This window comes from Pteropus vampyrus, unplaced genomic scaffold, assembly GCF_000151845.1.
Source record: "Pteropus vampyrus isolate Shadow unplaced genomic scaffold, Pvam_2.0 Scaffold95, whole genome shotgun sequence".
Lineage (NCBI taxonomy): Eukaryota > Metazoa > Chordata > Mammalia > Chiroptera > Pteropodidae > Pteropus > Pteropus vampyrus.
Window position 1 is genome coordinate 5,331,492 of NW_011888876.1, and position 17,625 is coordinate 5,349,116.

The following is a 17,625-nucleotide window of genomic DNA, read 5'->3' on the forward strand; positions in this document are numbered from 1 at the left end:
CGAGGGCGCCCGCGGCAGCGCGCAGCAGCCCTGCCTCGGAGTCCCGCGTGCGGAAGGCGAGGGAGAGGCCGCTGAGTGCGGGCCCCGATGATGCGTTATGCCCGCTGAATGCGACTGGGGGGCCCTCTCGGAACGTGGCTTCGGCCATACCTGCGGAGAGAGGGTGCGTCAGTGATGCTGGCCCACCAGCACTCACTCCACCCCAGCCCCAGCGCGCGGGGGACACCACTTGCCGCCCCCACAGGCCCCACCACCGTGGCTTCCTGCCCGGTCATGACTCCCTACCTCTAGACCGTGCCCACCCTACCCTCCAGGGCACAGACCCAGTAATAGTGACCCTTCAAAAAATCTGCCCTCTTCCCTCCTTGGTGAAGTGGCCTTGTGCCACCACCGAGGCTTACTCTTCACTGCACTAAGTCATCTTTTTTAAATGCAGATTTTTAAGAGGTTGATCATGCATTTTAATGAAATGCAGTCAGCTCTTTAAAATGCAAATCATGTCCTCCAGTTTAAAACCCTCCCTCCTGCCCTTCGGAAAAAGTCCTGAGCTACCTGGCCTAGCATTTAAGGCAACCTCTCCGCCCCAAATACCTGCACTTGTGTTTCAGTTGTTCTTATAAACCTCAGGGCCTTTGCACATGTGATTGCCCTTCCCTGAATTGTCCTCCCTGAGCTGGGTCAGAGTCTTATTTACCCTTGAAAACAGCAAAAGCTTTCTTTCTCCAGAAAGCCTGTCCCTCATGCAGTGGCCCAACCACAGTGGGATGGGACTGGTGGCATCCTGGTCTACTAGGAGTCTTGAAGGTAGGGGTGGGATCTAACCCAGCCTGGGTGTCCAGCACCCAGCACATGGGCTGTCCAGGGCACACACTCACAGACAAAGCCATCGGGGACTTCCTCGCAGGTGGCGGGTGGGAGACAGGGCTGGCCAGGACACCACAGCTGCTGGGAACACGTGGGCCCCGTGAAGTTGGTAGGGCAGGTGCAATGGAAGTCGTTCCAAGTGACGAGGCAAGTCCCACCATTGAGACAGGGGTCAGGCTGCAGGAGAATCAGGACAGGGACTGGCTCAGGCCTGGTAGCATCACCCACCGGAACCGTCACTGCGGCGGTTCGTCGTGGAGCGCCTGCTACAGACACATTACCCCCTCACAAACAACTGAAGAGGAAGTCACTATCATCTCCATTTTACAAATGAGGAAACTGAGGCCCAAAGAGGAGAAGTCACTTGCCTGAGTCACCAGAGTTCACACCCAGGCTATCCAGTTCCAGGGCTGGTGCTTTGTTTGTGAGCAAAGGGGGTCCCTGTCCCCCAAACAGTACCTGCATAAAGGCTCAGACAGCCCTTGCCTGGGTCAGGGTGTCTCCCAGACCAGGACTGAGAGGAAGTATGGGGACCCACCAGAGGGCAAGAGCAGCTGGGCCAGAGATGCACCGTCACTCTCTAACAGTGGGACTTTGGCCAGGGCACTTTCCTCACCGGTACAGAGACATGCTAACGCTGGAGATGCAGGGACCAAAAGGGACCCGCCCGTTTACAAGAGCACTCACACTGCACACGTCCTCAGAGACGCAGCCCATGGTGAGGTTCCAGGACTGCCTGCCGCTCAGCTCGCTGAGCTGGCTCGAGTTCTCCAGCGGCAGTGGAAAGAAGGGGAGGTGGAGGCCATTGAGTCGCAGGTCCTGGAGGCAGCCTCGGAAAGGCCCACCCCAGGGCTGTGCATCAGCAGGGAGGAGCCTTCCGCCCACGTGCACCTGCTGCCCCACGCCCTGCAGCTGGTCAGGCTCAAAGCTGAGTGTCACCAGGTGGCGTAGCCCGTCATCCAGGCGCCCGGGAAGCACCAGATCAGGACTGCCCAGGACCTCGGCCCAGATCTGGCCCTCTCTCAGGAACACTGTCAGGCCAGCTGCTGAGTCATTGGCAAGTTGGAGCAACAGGCCAGCAGGTTCCCGTGTGCGGAGGAGGAAGGACAAGGTGAGGTTGGGGCCTGGCAGCTGCTGGAGCAAGAAGGAGGCAGAGCTCAGGGCGCCCCCCAAGCCGAAGGTGGCAGCAGGAACCTCTGCAGGGAGAGAGGGTGCCAAGCGTGAGGCCTGGGGCTGGGGGGAAGACACAGCCTCTGCCATGGGGCCCACCTGGCTCGCTCCTCACCATAAGCACACGTGGGACCACTGTAGGGCCGGAGGCAGTCACAATGGAAGTGAGTCCACAGGTCTACGCAGGCCCCTCCGTGGGCACAGGGCGGAGGATGACATTGCTCGTGGCGCTCACAGCCCAGGAGGACATTCTCCCCAAGATCCTCAGGCAGCAAGAGGTGTCCATCCACGTGCACGTCCTGGAGGCAGCCCGCAAAAGCCACGCCACCCAGCTGGACGGAGCAGGACCCGGCAGGTGTCGGGGCCGTGGAAGCTGTAGGAGCCGGGGCCACAGGACTGGAGGCCACACAGGACCAGGCAGGGCAGCCCTCATGCCAGAGCCGCAGCTCCAAGACCCCTAGGCGGAGCGTCACCTCCGCTCGGTGCCAGTGCCCATCGTTGAGGGCCAAGTCTGGCAGCCTCAGGACAAGCACAGTGTTGCCGGGGCTCCGGAGTGTGGCCTGAAGCGTGGCCCCCACCAACACCAGCTCCAAGCTGCCTTGGGTGTCAGTGCGAGTAGCCAAGACACCAGCAGGGAGCGTGGTGCGAAATCTCAGTGCGAGACCCAGGGGGCCGCCAGCTGGCACTGACGCCCGCACAGGGTTCCCAGCCACCACGGAGAAGGTGGTGTTCTGGCCACAAAAAGATCCATGGGTGCCAGGTGGGCAGCGGCAGATGTAACTGTGGACCCCAGACTCGAAGGTGGGGATGCAGGCGGCCGCCAGTGGGCAAGTGTGGCCCTGGCAACCGGTGAGCTGCACAGAACAGTCATGCCCACCCCAGGCCTCCGGGCACCGGCAGATGTAGCCCGCCACGGTGTCATCGCAGGTCCCACCGTGGAGGCAGGGCTCCGACAGGCATTCGTCCACGTCTTCCTGACATGTCAGGCCTTTGGGAGAGACCAGGTCAAGGCTCAGCACCCAAGGCCGGAACCGCAGTCTCAACTCACATGCCTCCTGGGACCAGGAACTTAGTACTTGCCAACTAAACCAATTCCCAATTCCCAAAGGCTTTCTCATGGTCCCCTGAGGTTCCCAGCGGCTGGAATCCAAGATACCCCTTTCTCTGCCGTGTCTGGTGAGTCTCCATGCCCTGTGGATGCTATTCCCTAAATACTCTCCAATCGCCTTTTCTCCTGCCCCGCCCTCCTGCCTCGCCAGCTCTTTGGGCCACAGTCTAGCATCCCCCAGTTTGCCTGACTTCGGAACCCCCCACAAGCAACCAGAGATCTATTCCTAAAGGATCACCTAGTCAGGTTTCTATGCTGGTTAAGGTTCAATCACTCACCCTGGCATTCAAGATCCCTCAAAGGCTGGGCCCTGCCAGGCACTCGGGTCTCAACCCTGTACCCTACAAACCTTGAATGCCTGTTCCTCCAAGCCAGAACTGTGTATTGAAAGTATTTGTTCGCTCAGCTGAGATCTCAAGGAGTCTGAGTATGTCACTGGTACCCATCAAAGGGCCTGGCATGGCTTTTGTGGACAGCGACGATATGGAGGAGTGAGTGGAAGTGGAAGTGTGCATCTGTGGCACTCTGAGTAGCCCCCAGGCTCTAATCCCCCCGTCCCTCTGCCCTAACGCGCCCACACAGGCTGTGAAGGGGCCACCTCACCCTCCCCTTCGGAGGCTCCCACCGCAGGTGCTCTGGCCCCAGCTTGGGTCAAGAGACCATGGCCCAACCCCAGCTTGGCCAGAGCCTCCGCAAAACAACCAAGGCCAGCTTTGCCCCCGTATCCCAGCTGGAGGAACCGAGGCCCAAAGAAGCCATCAAGATTTAAATGCTGGCCCCAGCCAGCCCACAAACAGCAGAGTCTCCTGAGGAGAGCTAGCTCCACCTACCCCTGCCCAGGCCACTGTGCCCCATACCTGCCAGGAGCCACAGGCCCCACAGGAAGGTCCGCAGAGCACACAGCCCCATTGCATTCCCCCAGACAGGCCGAGAGTGGAGGGCCAGCCCAGGGCTGGGAAGCAGAGCTTCCTGCCTGGCTGCCTCTTTCAGAGCCAGCTCAGGAATGCCAGGCACTGGCCTCCCCCATGCCCAGCACGACCCAAAGGGAGGACAGGGGTGGACGGTGGCAAGGAGCCCAGCCCCACAGCCGGGGTTCTCCCTCCTGATCCCTGACCTCAGAGATCTGAACTCCCTGTTAGCCATCAGCTGGGCTCAGCTCCTGCCGACACTAGGGAACCTGAGGGAATGATACCCCCTCTCTAAAGCCTCCAGTGCCTCATCTGTAAGATGGGAATTTAAACCTCTACCTCAGGGGGCTGCGGTGACGGGGTAGTGAAATAGGGGGCTGAAGATGGACTTTCAGGGCCCCCAGCGTTGTCGGCCACCAGAGGGTGGAGATGCTGAGCCTTGATGTCTTTGGGTGGGTGAGGGTGGAAGTGACAGCGATGATCACTACCTCCTTCCCCTGGAAGGGAGAGCCTGTGCCCAGGAACCCTGCCGGGGAGAGGAGGCAGTGTGCCTGAGCAGGAATGCGGGCAGTGAGGGGGAAGTGTCACAGGCATTCCAGAGGGGGTGGGGACACTCAGCGAGAGTGTGAGAAGTTCCTTGGGTTCACCCGCGGCCGTGTGGGAGGGTGTCTGTGTGTCTGTGCATCTGCTGTGCACGAGGCAGGGAGAGGTTTTCTGCACCCCCAACTCCTGCCCAACGGGCCCTAGTTCCCCAAAGTTCAAGCTCACCCTTCCCCCAGCCACTGCCCCCAGCTATCCATAATGCCCCTGGCCAAACTGCCTCTGCCCTCCCTGCAGGCCCCTCAGCCTCCGCCCAGCCGTCTGATGTCAGGTGTCTAGGTCTCTGTTTGCCCATCACTCCACACACCCTCCTGGACAACCTCAGCTACCTGCGGCCCTGGCTCCCAGTCTCTGACTCCAGCCCAGGCCCCTCTCCTGGGCCCGACCCCAATCCACCCGCCCCCATCCAGGCTCTTCTCTGAAGGTGCGCTACACACTTGGACGCAGTGTGGAGAAGACTGAACTCATTGTCCTCCACCCAACATCACCCGGGACAAACTCAGCTGGCATCCCTGACACTTCCCACTCACCCGGATCACCCTCAGGACCTGCAGAGTGTCCCTCCTAAATATTTCTCAACCTGATTAGCTCCCATCTCCAAAGCCCAGACCCCAGCTCAGTCCCTCTTAGCTGTCACCTGCATTGTACCCACCTCCTCCCGAATTTCCTCGTCCCCCATCAATCCAGCCTCCACACATCAGCCAGAGGAAACTTCTCACCCCAGGCCCACCCACTCTGACCTTGTCCTGACCCAGTGCCCACCCCACCCCCAAGCACCTGTGTAGCCATTTGGACAGTGACACTGAAAGCCATTGGGCAGGTCCTGGCAGCGGCCCCCACTGAGGCAGGGCCCTGAGGCACACTCGTCGACGTCCATGCTGCAGTCTGCTCCTGCAAGAGGCCCAGCTGTGGTTCCCACCTGTGCCCTCAGAGCCAGACTGGACCTGGAAGGGCCCATTTTACAGCTAGGGAGGCTGAGGCCCAAAGAGAGGCGCTTGAACCCAGCCCAGCATCCCTCCCGGTGCATTTGGACACTGGCGGACCTGCTGCCCTGGAAGCGGGTAGGAAGCTCACCCTCAAAGCCAGGAGGGCAGCGGCACAGGAAGCCAGCAGCATGGCGGAAGCTGAAGGTGCCCGGGAAGGGGGCCTCGTTGCCCCCGTAGAGGGTGGGGTCGGAGCGCTGCAGGCACTGGCCCCCGTGCTGGCAGGGGCCTGCCGCACACTCGTCCTCGTCCACCTCACACTGCTCGCCGCTGTAGCCTGGGGGCACACACACGTGAGCATCAGGTCACACAGGGTCATGGCGCAAGCCCAGGGCCAGGCCGGGACAACAGCTCAGAATAGGGTCACACACATCCTGAGGGAGGGCACAGGGAGAGGCATCGAAATGACCACGGCAGCCTTCACCAGCTCAGCACCATCTCGGTATTATTACTAGGATGAGCGACCACTTTGAACGTGCCAAGCCGTGTGCCAAGACTTCATGAGCATTACCCCTTGACTCTCCTCTCAACAACCCTGGTGGCAGGTACGACGATTAGCCTATTTTGTAGACCAGGAAACACGCTCAGAGAAGTTGCAGTCACACTCTGTTTGGTCCACGGAGGGCCGCGCCCACCCCGCCAGCCTGCGCACGCGCACGCGCACACGCACCTGGCCAGCAGAGGCAGCGGAAGCTCCCGAGGCCCTCGAGGCAAGACGCGTTGTGCGCGCAGGGCGCGGACGCGCACTCCAGCACCTCCTGCTCGCAGCGTGCGCCCTCGTAGCCCGTGTCTGCGCAGTCGCACCGAAACCTGGAACGAGGCGCGCTCAGCTGCCGCACCCCGCTGCCTCCACCTCATCGCCGAACCCCCCAGCAGCCTCCCCGAGGGCCTTCGGGCAACGGGCTGCCTGCTCACCCGTTGACCAGGTCGTGGCACTCGCCCCCGTGAGCGCACGGCTGACTCTGGCATTCGTCCAGGTCCAGCTGGCAGCTGGCACCCCCGTAGCCTGGCGCGCACACACAGCGGTAGGAGCCCACGCCGTCCAGGCACGAGCCCCCGTGCAGGCAGGGCGCTGAAGCACACTCGTCCACCTCCACCTCGCAGGTCACTCCTGGACAGGGCCGGAAACAGGCAGAGGGTCATCCAGGGAAAGAGGCCCAGCCAGGCCGATTCAAACCTGCTCCAGTTACAGAAAGTGGAAGGTGAGGATCCACGGAGAACCAGTGCGCCCATTCACCCAGAGCAGGTGTTTCTCACACCAGCAATGGTAATGGACTAGAAAGAAGACAGACGTCCTTGCCTCCTTGAGCTCACAGCCATCTGGTCCGGGAGACGGGCATTAGGTCAATGACACTTAAATGAGGACTGATGTTTAATTTTGATAAGCTCAATGATGAGGAAATCCTGGATTCCATGAAAGCAAGAGCCAGGATCTTGGCTCAGGGAAGGCTTCTTGGAAGAAGGGCCTTTTGAAGGGCAAGGAGGCATTCACTAGAATGGGATAGGGGACTGTGGGAGCAGTTGGATTCCAGAGGGTTGGTCAAGACCTGGCTGGGCGAGCCAGATGCCCTTGGGGCATGGCACAGGGAGCTGGGGAGCTAAGGGGAGTGGAGGAGGTGAGGCGGGGGTGTGGGGCGTGGGGCCTTGGGGGCCGGGTAACAACGTGTTTAAACTAAAAAGTTGAAAGCAGCTGAGTACACGGTGCTGTCTGCATTTTAGGAGACTCACTGCTGGCTTTGAAGAAGGTGTAAGGACAGAGCCCAGAGAGGGACATACCCTGGCAGGAGACGCTGGAATAGGGTAAGCAACTCTTTCAGGTTTTCCCTGCCTCGTCTTCCTTTTAAAACTGAAAATCCAAGTCCTAGGAACCCCGTCAGTCCTGGGCAACACCCAGATGGTTAGGTGGCCCTTGGTGGTGGGGACCGTGGAGATGAGGGGAGGTGAGAATCTCAGAGTGGAAATGTATTGCTGACTTTGTCCTGGAGCCAATATGTCATTGTAGACTCTAGTGGCCCTTCCCTTGCCCCCTAAGTGGGGTTGGTCATTGGGGGCCAGGGGCCCAGCCGGCTCCAGCTGGAACCTTACCCCCTTCCCGGCTCAGTGAGCATGAAACATGGCCCCTCCTTCCTGGGACAGGTCACTCCTCCCTCCCCAGCCCCACTCCCACCCTCTGTGCCAGGGGGAGCCAGGCCCAGGCTGCCTGGAATCCCGGCCTCCCCCGCCTGGCTGGGAACAGAAAGAAGGAGGAGAAAAATGAGTCACGGCAGCCGCTGCCCCCGCTCACATCCACAACTCACCCAGAAAGCGTTACCCAAAGCATCGGAGCACCATACATCCGGGTGCACACACACCTGCTGGCACTCACACACATATGTTTAGCACAGATGCGTTCAGTGAGCCCAGACACCCACAGATACTGGCAGATGCATAGGTGCTTTACGTGGCCTCACTCACACATACACAACGAACACGTCCAGACACCAAGACTCTCAAATGGTGAGAAAGACACACATAACCCGTTTCCAGAGTTCGTTTTCATCTGTGTGCCGAGATCCATCTCGTCACTGTAAGTTTCCACCCCTAAGACCCAGGCCTCCACCACAGTCTGTATGCTTGGCTAGGAGTGACCTCAGACTATGCTTTGTCCTCAGAGAGTTGTCTGGATTCAAGGTTGAAATAGAACCCAGAGTATCTCACCACAGGCTCCCAACTGCCCTGGACCCAGCCTCCTCCCAGACCTGTCCCCAGCTGCCTGTTCCTTCCAGCGTCTAGACAGTCGCCCCAATGCCCTCACCTTGGAGCATGGGTAGGACGGGGACAGGGTCATACTCTGGAGGGAACTAGCATGTCCTCAGTGCCTGCACTGCCCCCCACTTCCCACTGGAGAAGCAGGGGCCCCTGAGGGTACACTTACATTACAGTTTGAACAAGGCCACCAGGGTCTCTGTGCTGGAGCTTTGAGGGCTACACAGAGGGGAGGGGACCCACATTACAACCTGAACCAGGGGTGTTCATACTCTAGAACCATCAGATGAACCAACAGTGTCTACAGTACAGCCTGACACAAGTCTGGAGTTGAGTAGATGCTAGAAATACTGTCTAGATATGTCTTCGTGAAAGCCAGATGGAGCATATCTGCATATCTGTCTCGACCCCTGGTACCAAACGGAACTCTAGGAGGGACTGAACTAACATTTGTCCGGTGTCTGTTATGTGCCAGGCACCACGCCAGCGCTTACATGTTCATAGCCTCATCCAGAGCTGCCAGGTAGCATCAAGTCTGTGACAAGACCCAGAGTGGCTGTGCCCTAGAGGTGCCAGGATGTCCAGGGGAAGTGGGGCATGTCTACACTAAAGTCAAAGCCGAATTCATGATTTCACACTGAGGCACCGATGGGACCCACATTACAGACCTCCTCCAGGGATAGCCGGGGGCCATTACCTGCATAGCCAAGGGGGCAGTGGCACTCGTAGTGATCGGCCAGGTTGCGGCAGGGGGCCCCGTGGTGGCAGGGCCGGGACGCACACTCATCGATGTCCAGCTCACAGTGCGGGCCTTGGAACCCGGGCACACAATAGCAGCGGAAGTCACTGGGCCCTGGACCCTGGGGCACACACAGAGCACCATGGTGGCAGGGCTGGGTGGCACAGCCATGGGGCTCCATGGGCCCACAGGTATAGCCGCCGCTCTCCGTGGCCTGGCATTTGGTCCCTGGAGCGCATGGGTCTGAGGCACAGGCACTCGAAGTCTCCACAGGCACGGTTCCTGTAGAGAGAGGCGACTGGCTGGGCAGGGTAGACAGGGGACCCAGAGACACTCCCTCCCCACACTCACCCATCCCAGACCCTGGAGTCAGAAAGCAGCAGGAGTCTGTCCAACTCAGGGGGAGGGAGAGAAGGCCGGGGGCTCTACCCGCCAGGTCCCAACAGGCTGCACACATCCGTACCCGGAGTGAGGACCGGTTTCAGGACTCCACCACGCAGAGAAATAGGACCCGGGATGCCTGGCTCTGGCCCAGGATTATCGAGCAGACACCCTGTGAGCTCTACACGGCTCATAGCGCCCCTGCAGTGCCACTTTGGGCAGCTTCTGTCATGCTCATTTTACAAGAGGGTAGATCTCAGGCTCAGGACAGAAAGCGAGGACTTGCCTGAGGCCACACAGCAAGTTAGTGCTGGGACTGTCTTTCGGCTCTACCCTGCGGCCTGCTCCTTCCCATAAGGCCCAGGATGGAGGCTCCTCCCCCTTCCCCCTCCTCCGCTCCTGCTGGGGGTCTGGTAACTCCATCCATGCATGAAATCAGAGATGGAGGACTTCAAAGGTCCTTCTTACCCCACCCCCCCAGCCCCTCCTCCCTGCTCTGCCTGGCTGGCCTGGGAACTTCTCACAGAATCCCTGGCCCTCACTGTGCCCCCATCAGCAAATGCCTGAGCAGCCGGCCTGGCCAAGGTCACAGGGTACAGGGCAGGTACTGAGACCTGCTGACCAGACACCTGGCTCTGGCCACTGTGCTGCCTGCACGGAGCTGAGATCCCTCTGTTAGAGGGTCACCTCCTGATCTGGAAGCCAAGCTACGTAGAGAGCCAGCCTCCCTCCCTCCCTCCAGCCTGTCTGTGTGATGCTGGGGTAAGAACTCGGAGCTTTAGAGTAAAACAGCCCTTGGCTCGGATCCCAGCTCAGTCACTAGCCCTGAGGCCTTGGGAAGATCATTTCTGCTGAGCTCCATTTCCCAGTCTGAAAAGGGGATGCTAATAGTCCTCACCTCTTAGGATGTGTTAGGATTCAAAGCCTCACTCAGGTAGTGTTGTCAAGTGCCCTCTTGTAGGAACTCAGTAAGTGATGGGGGATAGGGAGCCCCCCACAAGCAGGAGGCACCCTCCGCCTGGGGCTCTGAGAGGTGCCCCCTTCCCCTCAGGCTGTCATCCAGACACTAACCAGGCCCTGCATCTCCCCTCCCCCCTCCTAGTGAAGACCCCCAGATAAGGCTCTGCAGCCTTTCAGGCGTCATCCACATTCCACCAAGCAGGGCTATCCACTGGCCGACCCCCACGCTTCCCAGCCAGGGCCAAGCAGGATAGGGGACAGGGAGATGGAGGTACTGACCAGTGGACCCAGGGGAGAACTAGAATGTTAGCCCCACCCCGGAGCACGTTGAGCACCTGGTACAGCTCAACGCAGGCTCACTCACTCCCTGACAGAGCCCCTAGCGCCCACCCAGGGTCAGGCATGAGACTGAAACACCATCAGGCCAAGATGACCTTCTAGGGCTCTGGGGTCCACAGACCTTTTCTCTCCAGCATTCCCCTCCCTAGCTCAGCACATTTCTCCCCAGCCCCTCCCCCACCACTGGTCATAGGGCAGGGAGCATCTGGGCCTCTCTGAGGGGCTTATGATGGCCCATCTTCTTTTTCCCACTCCAAGCCTCTGTGGCTGATCAGCTTAGAGCTGGGTCCCCCAGGGTTAGATGCTCTGACCGGGGTGGGAAGATGGTCTGATGGGGATGGGAGTGGACCTAGCTTCCTTGAGCAAGGACACAGGTTTGGGCATCACATACACCCAATTTGTATCTGGGGTATAAATGGTGCCCACCTCATAGGGTGTTGTAAGGAGCCACCGAGGTAACATGAGTGAAGCCCTGGCACCCAGTGGGCCCTCAGTGAGGACTCTGGCCATTATGATCAGAGTCCCTCCACCTAGCCTGGCTTGCAAGGAGGAACGTGGTAATCATAGCTTCCATAGCCCTGGCTGCTGGGTCCTGTGCCAACCCTCATCTGTGTGCCCAAGGTGCCCCGCCCCAGTCTGGAGCTTTGCCCCGAGTCAGAGCCCTCCATTTCAGAGCAGATGGCAGTAGGCTGAGGAGACAGTGCCTGGGGGGAGCAGGGAAGGTACTTCATTGCCGTAGGAGCAGGTGGGCCTCAACCCCAAATGATGGAGCCCAGGAGACAGAGTCTAGCCCCTCAGGAGGAAGAGTTCCTCCAGTCAGAGCCAGGGGTAGAAGGAGGGAGCTGCCTGTCCCGGGAGGCATGCAACAGCACCAGAAGCCTACATGTGAGGGACAGTCAGCTCTCCTATGCAATCTCAGTTAATCTTCATATTCGCCTGAGGAGGTGGATACTACTATTATGCCTGTTTCACGGTTGAGGAAAGAGAGGCTCGGAGATGAAGCACAGCCCCACAGCCTCTGAGGGCTGGAATTCAGACCTTGGCCTCTGCTGCAGAGACATCCAGGGGCCTGTATTAAGAATACCCATTCCTGGGCCCCAGGCCAGACCTAGAGATTCAGAACCGCTGGGCCTGGGGCCAGAGAATCTGCATTGCGACATGCTCCCCAGGGACTCCTTTGCACGTTGAGGCTTGGGAACTGCTAACCTTGGGTTCTCTCTCCCAGGAGCAAGCCCAGGAGACCAGGGCAGCCCAAGGCTGAGTGGAGAGGTGAGGGTGGCCGGCAGAGGAGGGGTTGTTTCCTGGGCCAGGCTGAAGGGGCGTGGCCTGTTGCCAGGGTGATGAGGGGCCTGTGCTTATCTTTACAAATCCCTCCTGACCTCTCGGGCTGCCCGGGAAGACCTGGCAGGGGAGGGATTAACTGACATCCGCCCCTCCCCTCCGACCTGACGCCCTAGGAAGGCCCGGAACCCCGGGGAAGGGAAATCTCTCCCAGAAGGACCGGCTACAGTAACAGCGGCCGTTACCGTGTGCTCCGGGCCGTCCTACACACCTTGCAAACGTTATTACATTATTATATTGATTCAGACTGGAAGAGGTGGATGCCGTTAAGAAAACTGTGTTTCTAACTCGGGCCATAAACTTGCCCAGGGGCATCCCACAAAAAAAAAAGAAAGAAAGAAAGAACGCGGGTCCACACCTCCCAGTGCCTGTGAAATTCCCACTCTGCCAACTCCGAATCGCCACCCACGTACTGTCATTGCAGTGCGTTCCAGCCCAGCCTCACTCAGGCACTGGAAAGAGTCTCTAAGGGCTTGGGCTTGCCCAGGAAGAACAGAGGTTCCAGGGTCCGCCTAGGCAGAGCGCGCAATCTTTCCCGTCTATCCAGAAGCTGTCGGCGATCCCACGGGGCCTCGGGCCTCGCTCGGTGCTTAGTAACTCCTACTTGCAAGCACTTGTAACGGGCCGAGTGATAACTGCCAACGACCGATGGGAAGTGTTCACTGAGGGTGGATTTTGAGAAGCTTCTTGTCTTAAGGCAAAAGAGAATATTTCTAAGAAGCAGCCCAAGATCTCGGAAGATGTGGGGGCTCTGAATAAGGGGAAAACACCGTTCACCTAAAATAGGCCGGAACTGCCCTCCCCCCACCCCCCACCCCAAAGGTAGGGCTGAGTAGCGCGGGACAACACGATAGCGTTTATAGCGCTGCCTCAGAGCCATCAGCAAGGGCTCAACTACTCTAACAAGGCAGGAAAGTTTGAAATCCTTACAAATGTTTACCCCATGAGGTCGAAAGGCATAACTTCGATAACAGTAATCACTACAGTAGCCGTCCAGGATGCACCGCCGGCCCTGCGCCTGGCACTGATACATCCCTGTGTTTTCAAACCGACTCTGGGACCAGGGAGGCCCCTCCCAGGGTGAGGGTAGAAGGGAGTGGGTGGGGCTCCGCCTGCCACGCAAACAGGCCACTTTTAACTATTTCATTTTTAACTATTAGTGGGCTTCTAGCTCTGTCTAAAATTTGAGACAGGATTTCCCACCACTGCATTTCCCACCACTGCATTTCCCTATTGAGTTCTTGTAACGGCCCTCAGTGTTAGCTGGTTTGTCCCCTTTAGGCAGAGGCACAGAGAAGAAGTGTGACTATTATACAGGCCAGTGCCATAGGCCACTGCGACATCCTAACCCTGCCACCTACTAGCTCTGTGACTCTAGGCGAGTTACTGACCCTCTCTAGGCCTCATTTTCCTCCTCTGTAAACTAGGACTATCAGAGCCAGCCTCAGAGGAGAATTAAATTCGATCGTGTTAGTCCAACAGCACAGTGCCTGCCGCATGGCGGCTGATGGAATCACTTATTCATCCATCAACAAATCTTTACTTGGGGCAAACACTGCCTATCCAACAAATCCTGATGTTGGGTCGCGTGTGTGCGGCTGTCCGCTCCCTGCCTCTGTCTTGCAGGCCCCCACCTAGCTCTGGTTGGAGGAGGGGCCAGACTTGGGCACTGGACTGCTGCCCCTTTGTCAGCCAGGCTCCCTGGGTATTCTGGGAGCAGGGAGGGGTATGAGAGCCCAACGTGCCCCATTGTACTTCAAGATGCTTGGTCCTCTCCTAGCAACCAGCAGAGCCTTTGTAGCAGGGAACGTTCAGGATGGAGGGGCCCAGTTCAGGGCCTGGTCGGGGTGGACAGCAGAGCCAGGGGCCCAGGGCCTCCAGAACCCCCACCCCTATGGGATGGAAATCGCTTTTCACGTAACACAATCCCTGGCCCCTCTCCTCCTGGCAGTCCGGCCTGGGGTACGGGCATCCAGAAATGCTCATGGCTGCAGTGCCCCCACCCCAGATTTGGGGGACCCCCACGGAGGGGGCTCCCTATATGGCAGTCATAGGGGAAAGGTTGGCCCCGAGAACCACAGCAGGGTTGTATGGGGGTGAATGTGTATATCAGAGTCCATTCTCTTCCATAGCATCAATCTACTTTGTGTTCGCTCTGCCTCAAGGTTCGTATGAATTTGCATTTGAGTGTGAATAGCCACCTGACACATGCGTGTTGGTGGGTGCAGGTGCACCTAGGGGTGTATGTGTAAGTGCACATGTGGTGGGTCTACATGTGCCTATGGACACCTGCTCATGTGGTGATGTGTGCCTTTGTGCATGCCGCACCAGTGTGCAGAGTTGGTGTGTATGTGTGCGTTGTGTGTATGTATGCACAGGTGTGATTTGTGTGTATGCACGTGTGTATGTGTGTGCAGGTGCGGGTGGGCATTTATGTTTGTGCACATGCATGTATGTTTGTGTACGCTGTAGGGCAGGGGACGGACACCCAGTCCACAGACCTGGAGTTCGTGCCCCTCGGTGCAGAGAGCAGGCCCCAGCTCCTCTCACGAGCCCCAGCTTTGCTTGGGGGCCCATCTATAAGCCCCATTCCTCCCTGAGCTTTGGTTTCCTCCACTGCAAAATGAGGTCCTCATCTTCCCCAAGGGCCATGTGGAGAAGAGGAGACAGAGGCTTTGTGAACTGGGCCCCAGAAGAGGTGGGAGGAAGGGGGAAAGCCCCAGGTAGGGGCCTGGGAGAGCTTGACCCTGGGAGCCTGAGGAGGGAGGCGGGGGCTCCCGCAGCCTCAGCAGAGCCCAGGCCACCCGCCTGCTTGGTTCCCTCCTCCAGCAGTGATGGCGGGGGCGGGGAACTTCCCAGGCCTGGCCCCGTAGCTATAGTGACCAAGACAAAGCGTCTCCTAGACCCCCCAGGAAGGAGTCCAGGCCCAAGTACACGTGAATCCACTTGTACAAAAGCAAAACCTGCTTGGCGAATGGGGTCTGGCTTCGAGAAGCCCTTTCAACTTGGTCTGGGGATGCGGGGGAGGGGGAAGCAGTGAACACCATGTTCCCAAGGGCCTAGCCACCCCCAGGACCCCAGAGCACCTGCAGCCCCAGCCCGCCCCCCGCCCAGTGCAGGCAGAGCTAAGGCGTGAATGAAGGGGATGCAGGCAGACACTGGCTCCCTGGGTCTCCTTCCCCTTCTGCAACCCAGTCCTCTAGGCTGGCGTCTGCTGCCCCCACCCCGCGCCCCTGGAACACCGTTCAATCCACCTGATGACTTACACGCCACGACCGAAGCCAGGACACAGCCCACCGCACCCAGAAAGCCTCAGACACAACGCAGGCTCACGCGGTACAGCTCGTCCTAGCTCACAACTTTATTACACGGCCACCTGCACCCCACAACGCAGCACACGACTCACGACAGAACTCACAACCCAGAACTCCACTGCCCCCAAACCCCTCCCAAGACACTCAGCCTACCCCGTAACCCAGATCACAGCACACCCACAAGTCCCCTGACAAAGGCCCCGAGTTCCAGACCCACTGGCCACCACACGAGTTCCAGTGGCCCACAGCAGCACACTCCTCCACACCCCACAACTCAGGCCTGTGCCCCAGCCCCCAGGTAGGGCCAGCACTCATAGGGCCAGCACCCATGGGGACAGCCCCAGGGCCTGGGGTGTCTACTTTGGGAGACAGACCGTAGGCCACAGGCTGCCCCAGGGCTTGTGCCCCAACTCACCGGCCAGGAGGGAGAGGGCAGAGGCCCAGAGCAGCAGCAGGAGCAAGAGGAAGGGGGCTGGGACCCTAGAGTCCTGGGTCCCAGGCCCGGCCAGCGCCATGGCAGCACGCTCTGCTCGGCGGCTATGGGAATAGGCGGCCGGGCTGGTTCCGCACCCCCTCTCCCTCCAACCAGCACTAATGCCGTGGACAGAGGCCCAGCCCTCCCTCCCTCCTCCCCCGCCTCCTCCTCCAGCCCAGGCCCTCCCAGGCTGCTCCACCTCCGGAGGGTTTTAGAGGAGGGGTCTGACTCACCCAGTCTCCCCAAGGCCCAGGGCTCCAGACAGGCATCCAGGGGCCCTGTGGGTCTGACCTCGTCTCAGTGCCTACCATGCTCTCCTTCCAGACACTCCCCCCGCCCCCCCACCCGCACTTCTCCCACCTCTCAGGTTGTGCTGCCTCAGCCTCCTCTGAGAAAAGTCTGTTCTGCCGGGCGGTTCTCACCAGATGATGCTGGCTGCTCCCAGGTCCTCAGTTATCTCACCCCGCTGGACCATCCCCGTCCCCTCTCAGCCTGGGCCTCCCCTCCCCAGCCCCGGCCTCCTCCGTCTGCCCAGAAGCCCCAGCTCCTCCCACTCATCTTGTTCCTTTTCAGCTCCCTGACTTGAGCAAGGGACCCCCCCACCCCAGCCCTGCGCCACCTCCCCCGACACATGCAGTCAGCCACCAGCTCCTGGCGACTCTTCCCTCCCGGTGTCTCTTGTTCCCACCCTTCGTCTTCACTTCCTAGGTCCCACCCTGCTACACGCAGCCCCTCTCACCTCGGCCCTCAGGAAAAGGGCCCCGTCTCCCCGCACCCTCACCAGCCACACTGAATCTCTTCCATTTCCCACCTTTGGCCTAGATCTTCAGCTCCGCCGTTTGCAACTCCAGAAACCTCGCCGACCCAAGGCAGCGCCTGCTACTGAACAGCAGCTTTGACTAAACATGCGGTCCTGCTGGGAAGTCCTGCTTGTTGTCTGACCTCACAGTCTCTTGCTGCACTTGATGTCCGCCTGCTCCAGGCTGGAGAGGGCTAAGTTGTATGGGAGGAGGGGAGGGCTTCTTCAGGGTACCTGGACCCAGGGGTCCAGGGCATCCCAGAGGCACTACAATATCCCAAAACAGCCCATTCTTCCTCTGCCCTCAGCAGCAGGAAAGGACGAATCCCCTTGGTAAAGGGACTTCCTGAACCAAGCCACCGGCCCCTGCCAGTGCACCCACATTTGACCCAACCCAGTAGCTGTGGACTCAGGCCACCCGAGTCCCTGACATCCGGAGGGCACAGTCTGGAAGGACAGACCTGAGCAATGGTTGAGGGTGCTCTAGGTCACACGTGAGGAATGGCATCAGCGCTGGGCCACACTGGTCCTTGAACCCGGGCTGAGTGCTCAGAAGGGGGACCACAGGCATGGGTGGGCCCCTCATCCACATCCCTGCCCCGTCTCCGCCTCCAAGTCTCGTTCTCTCTGGGGGGAGGGTTGTTCCTTGGTTTCCCAAATCACCTTTAATTCCCTGCCTCTCACACCAAGAGCTCCCCCTCACACGCACGCATGCACACGCACACGCACACGCGAAAGTCCCTCTTCATTCTGTGGGGGAAGCACAGGACCCCCCCTCCCCGCCCCCAGCTAGGTAGGTCCAGGTCTGAGTCGCGCTCCACCACTGATTACGGAGCGACCTCCGCACAGGACCGCCTCCTCCAGGTCTCCTCGGCACAGGACCACCTCCTCCAGGTCTC

The 17,625-nt window shown here is 59.5% G+C and overlaps 1 protein-coding gene across 1 annotated transcript in view; it reads right to left on the reverse strand.

Annotated features, from left to right (window-relative positions):
* CRB2 (crumbs 2, cell polarity complex component) overlaps window positions 1-16,025 on the reverse strand; it is a 21,640-nt gene extending 5,615 nt beyond the window's left edge. The window contains exons 1-10 of the mRNA XM_023532961.1: window positions 15,868-16,025; window positions 9,076-9,399; window positions 6,549-6,744; window positions 6,304-6,443; window positions 5,725-5,910; window positions 5,428-5,541; window positions 2,150-3,022; window positions 1,552-2,060; window positions 876-1,041; window positions 8-150 (exon numbers count right to left, since the gene is read on the reverse strand). Of these exons, the coding sequence (XP_023388729.1) occupies window positions 8-150; window positions 876-1,041; window positions 1,552-2,060; window positions 2,150-3,022; window positions 5,428-5,541; window positions 5,725-5,910; window positions 6,304-6,443; window positions 6,549-6,744; window positions 9,076-9,399; window positions 15,868-15,967 (2,751 nt within the window). The 5' untranslated portion in view covers window positions 15,968-16,025. The remainder of the gene's footprint in view (window positions 1-7; window positions 151-875; window positions 1,042-1,551; window positions 2,061-2,149; window positions 3,023-5,427; window positions 5,542-5,724; window positions 5,911-6,303; window positions 6,444-6,548; window positions 6,745-9,075; window positions 9,400-15,867) is intronic.
* Window positions 16,026-17,625: the final 1,600 nt, after the last annotated feature.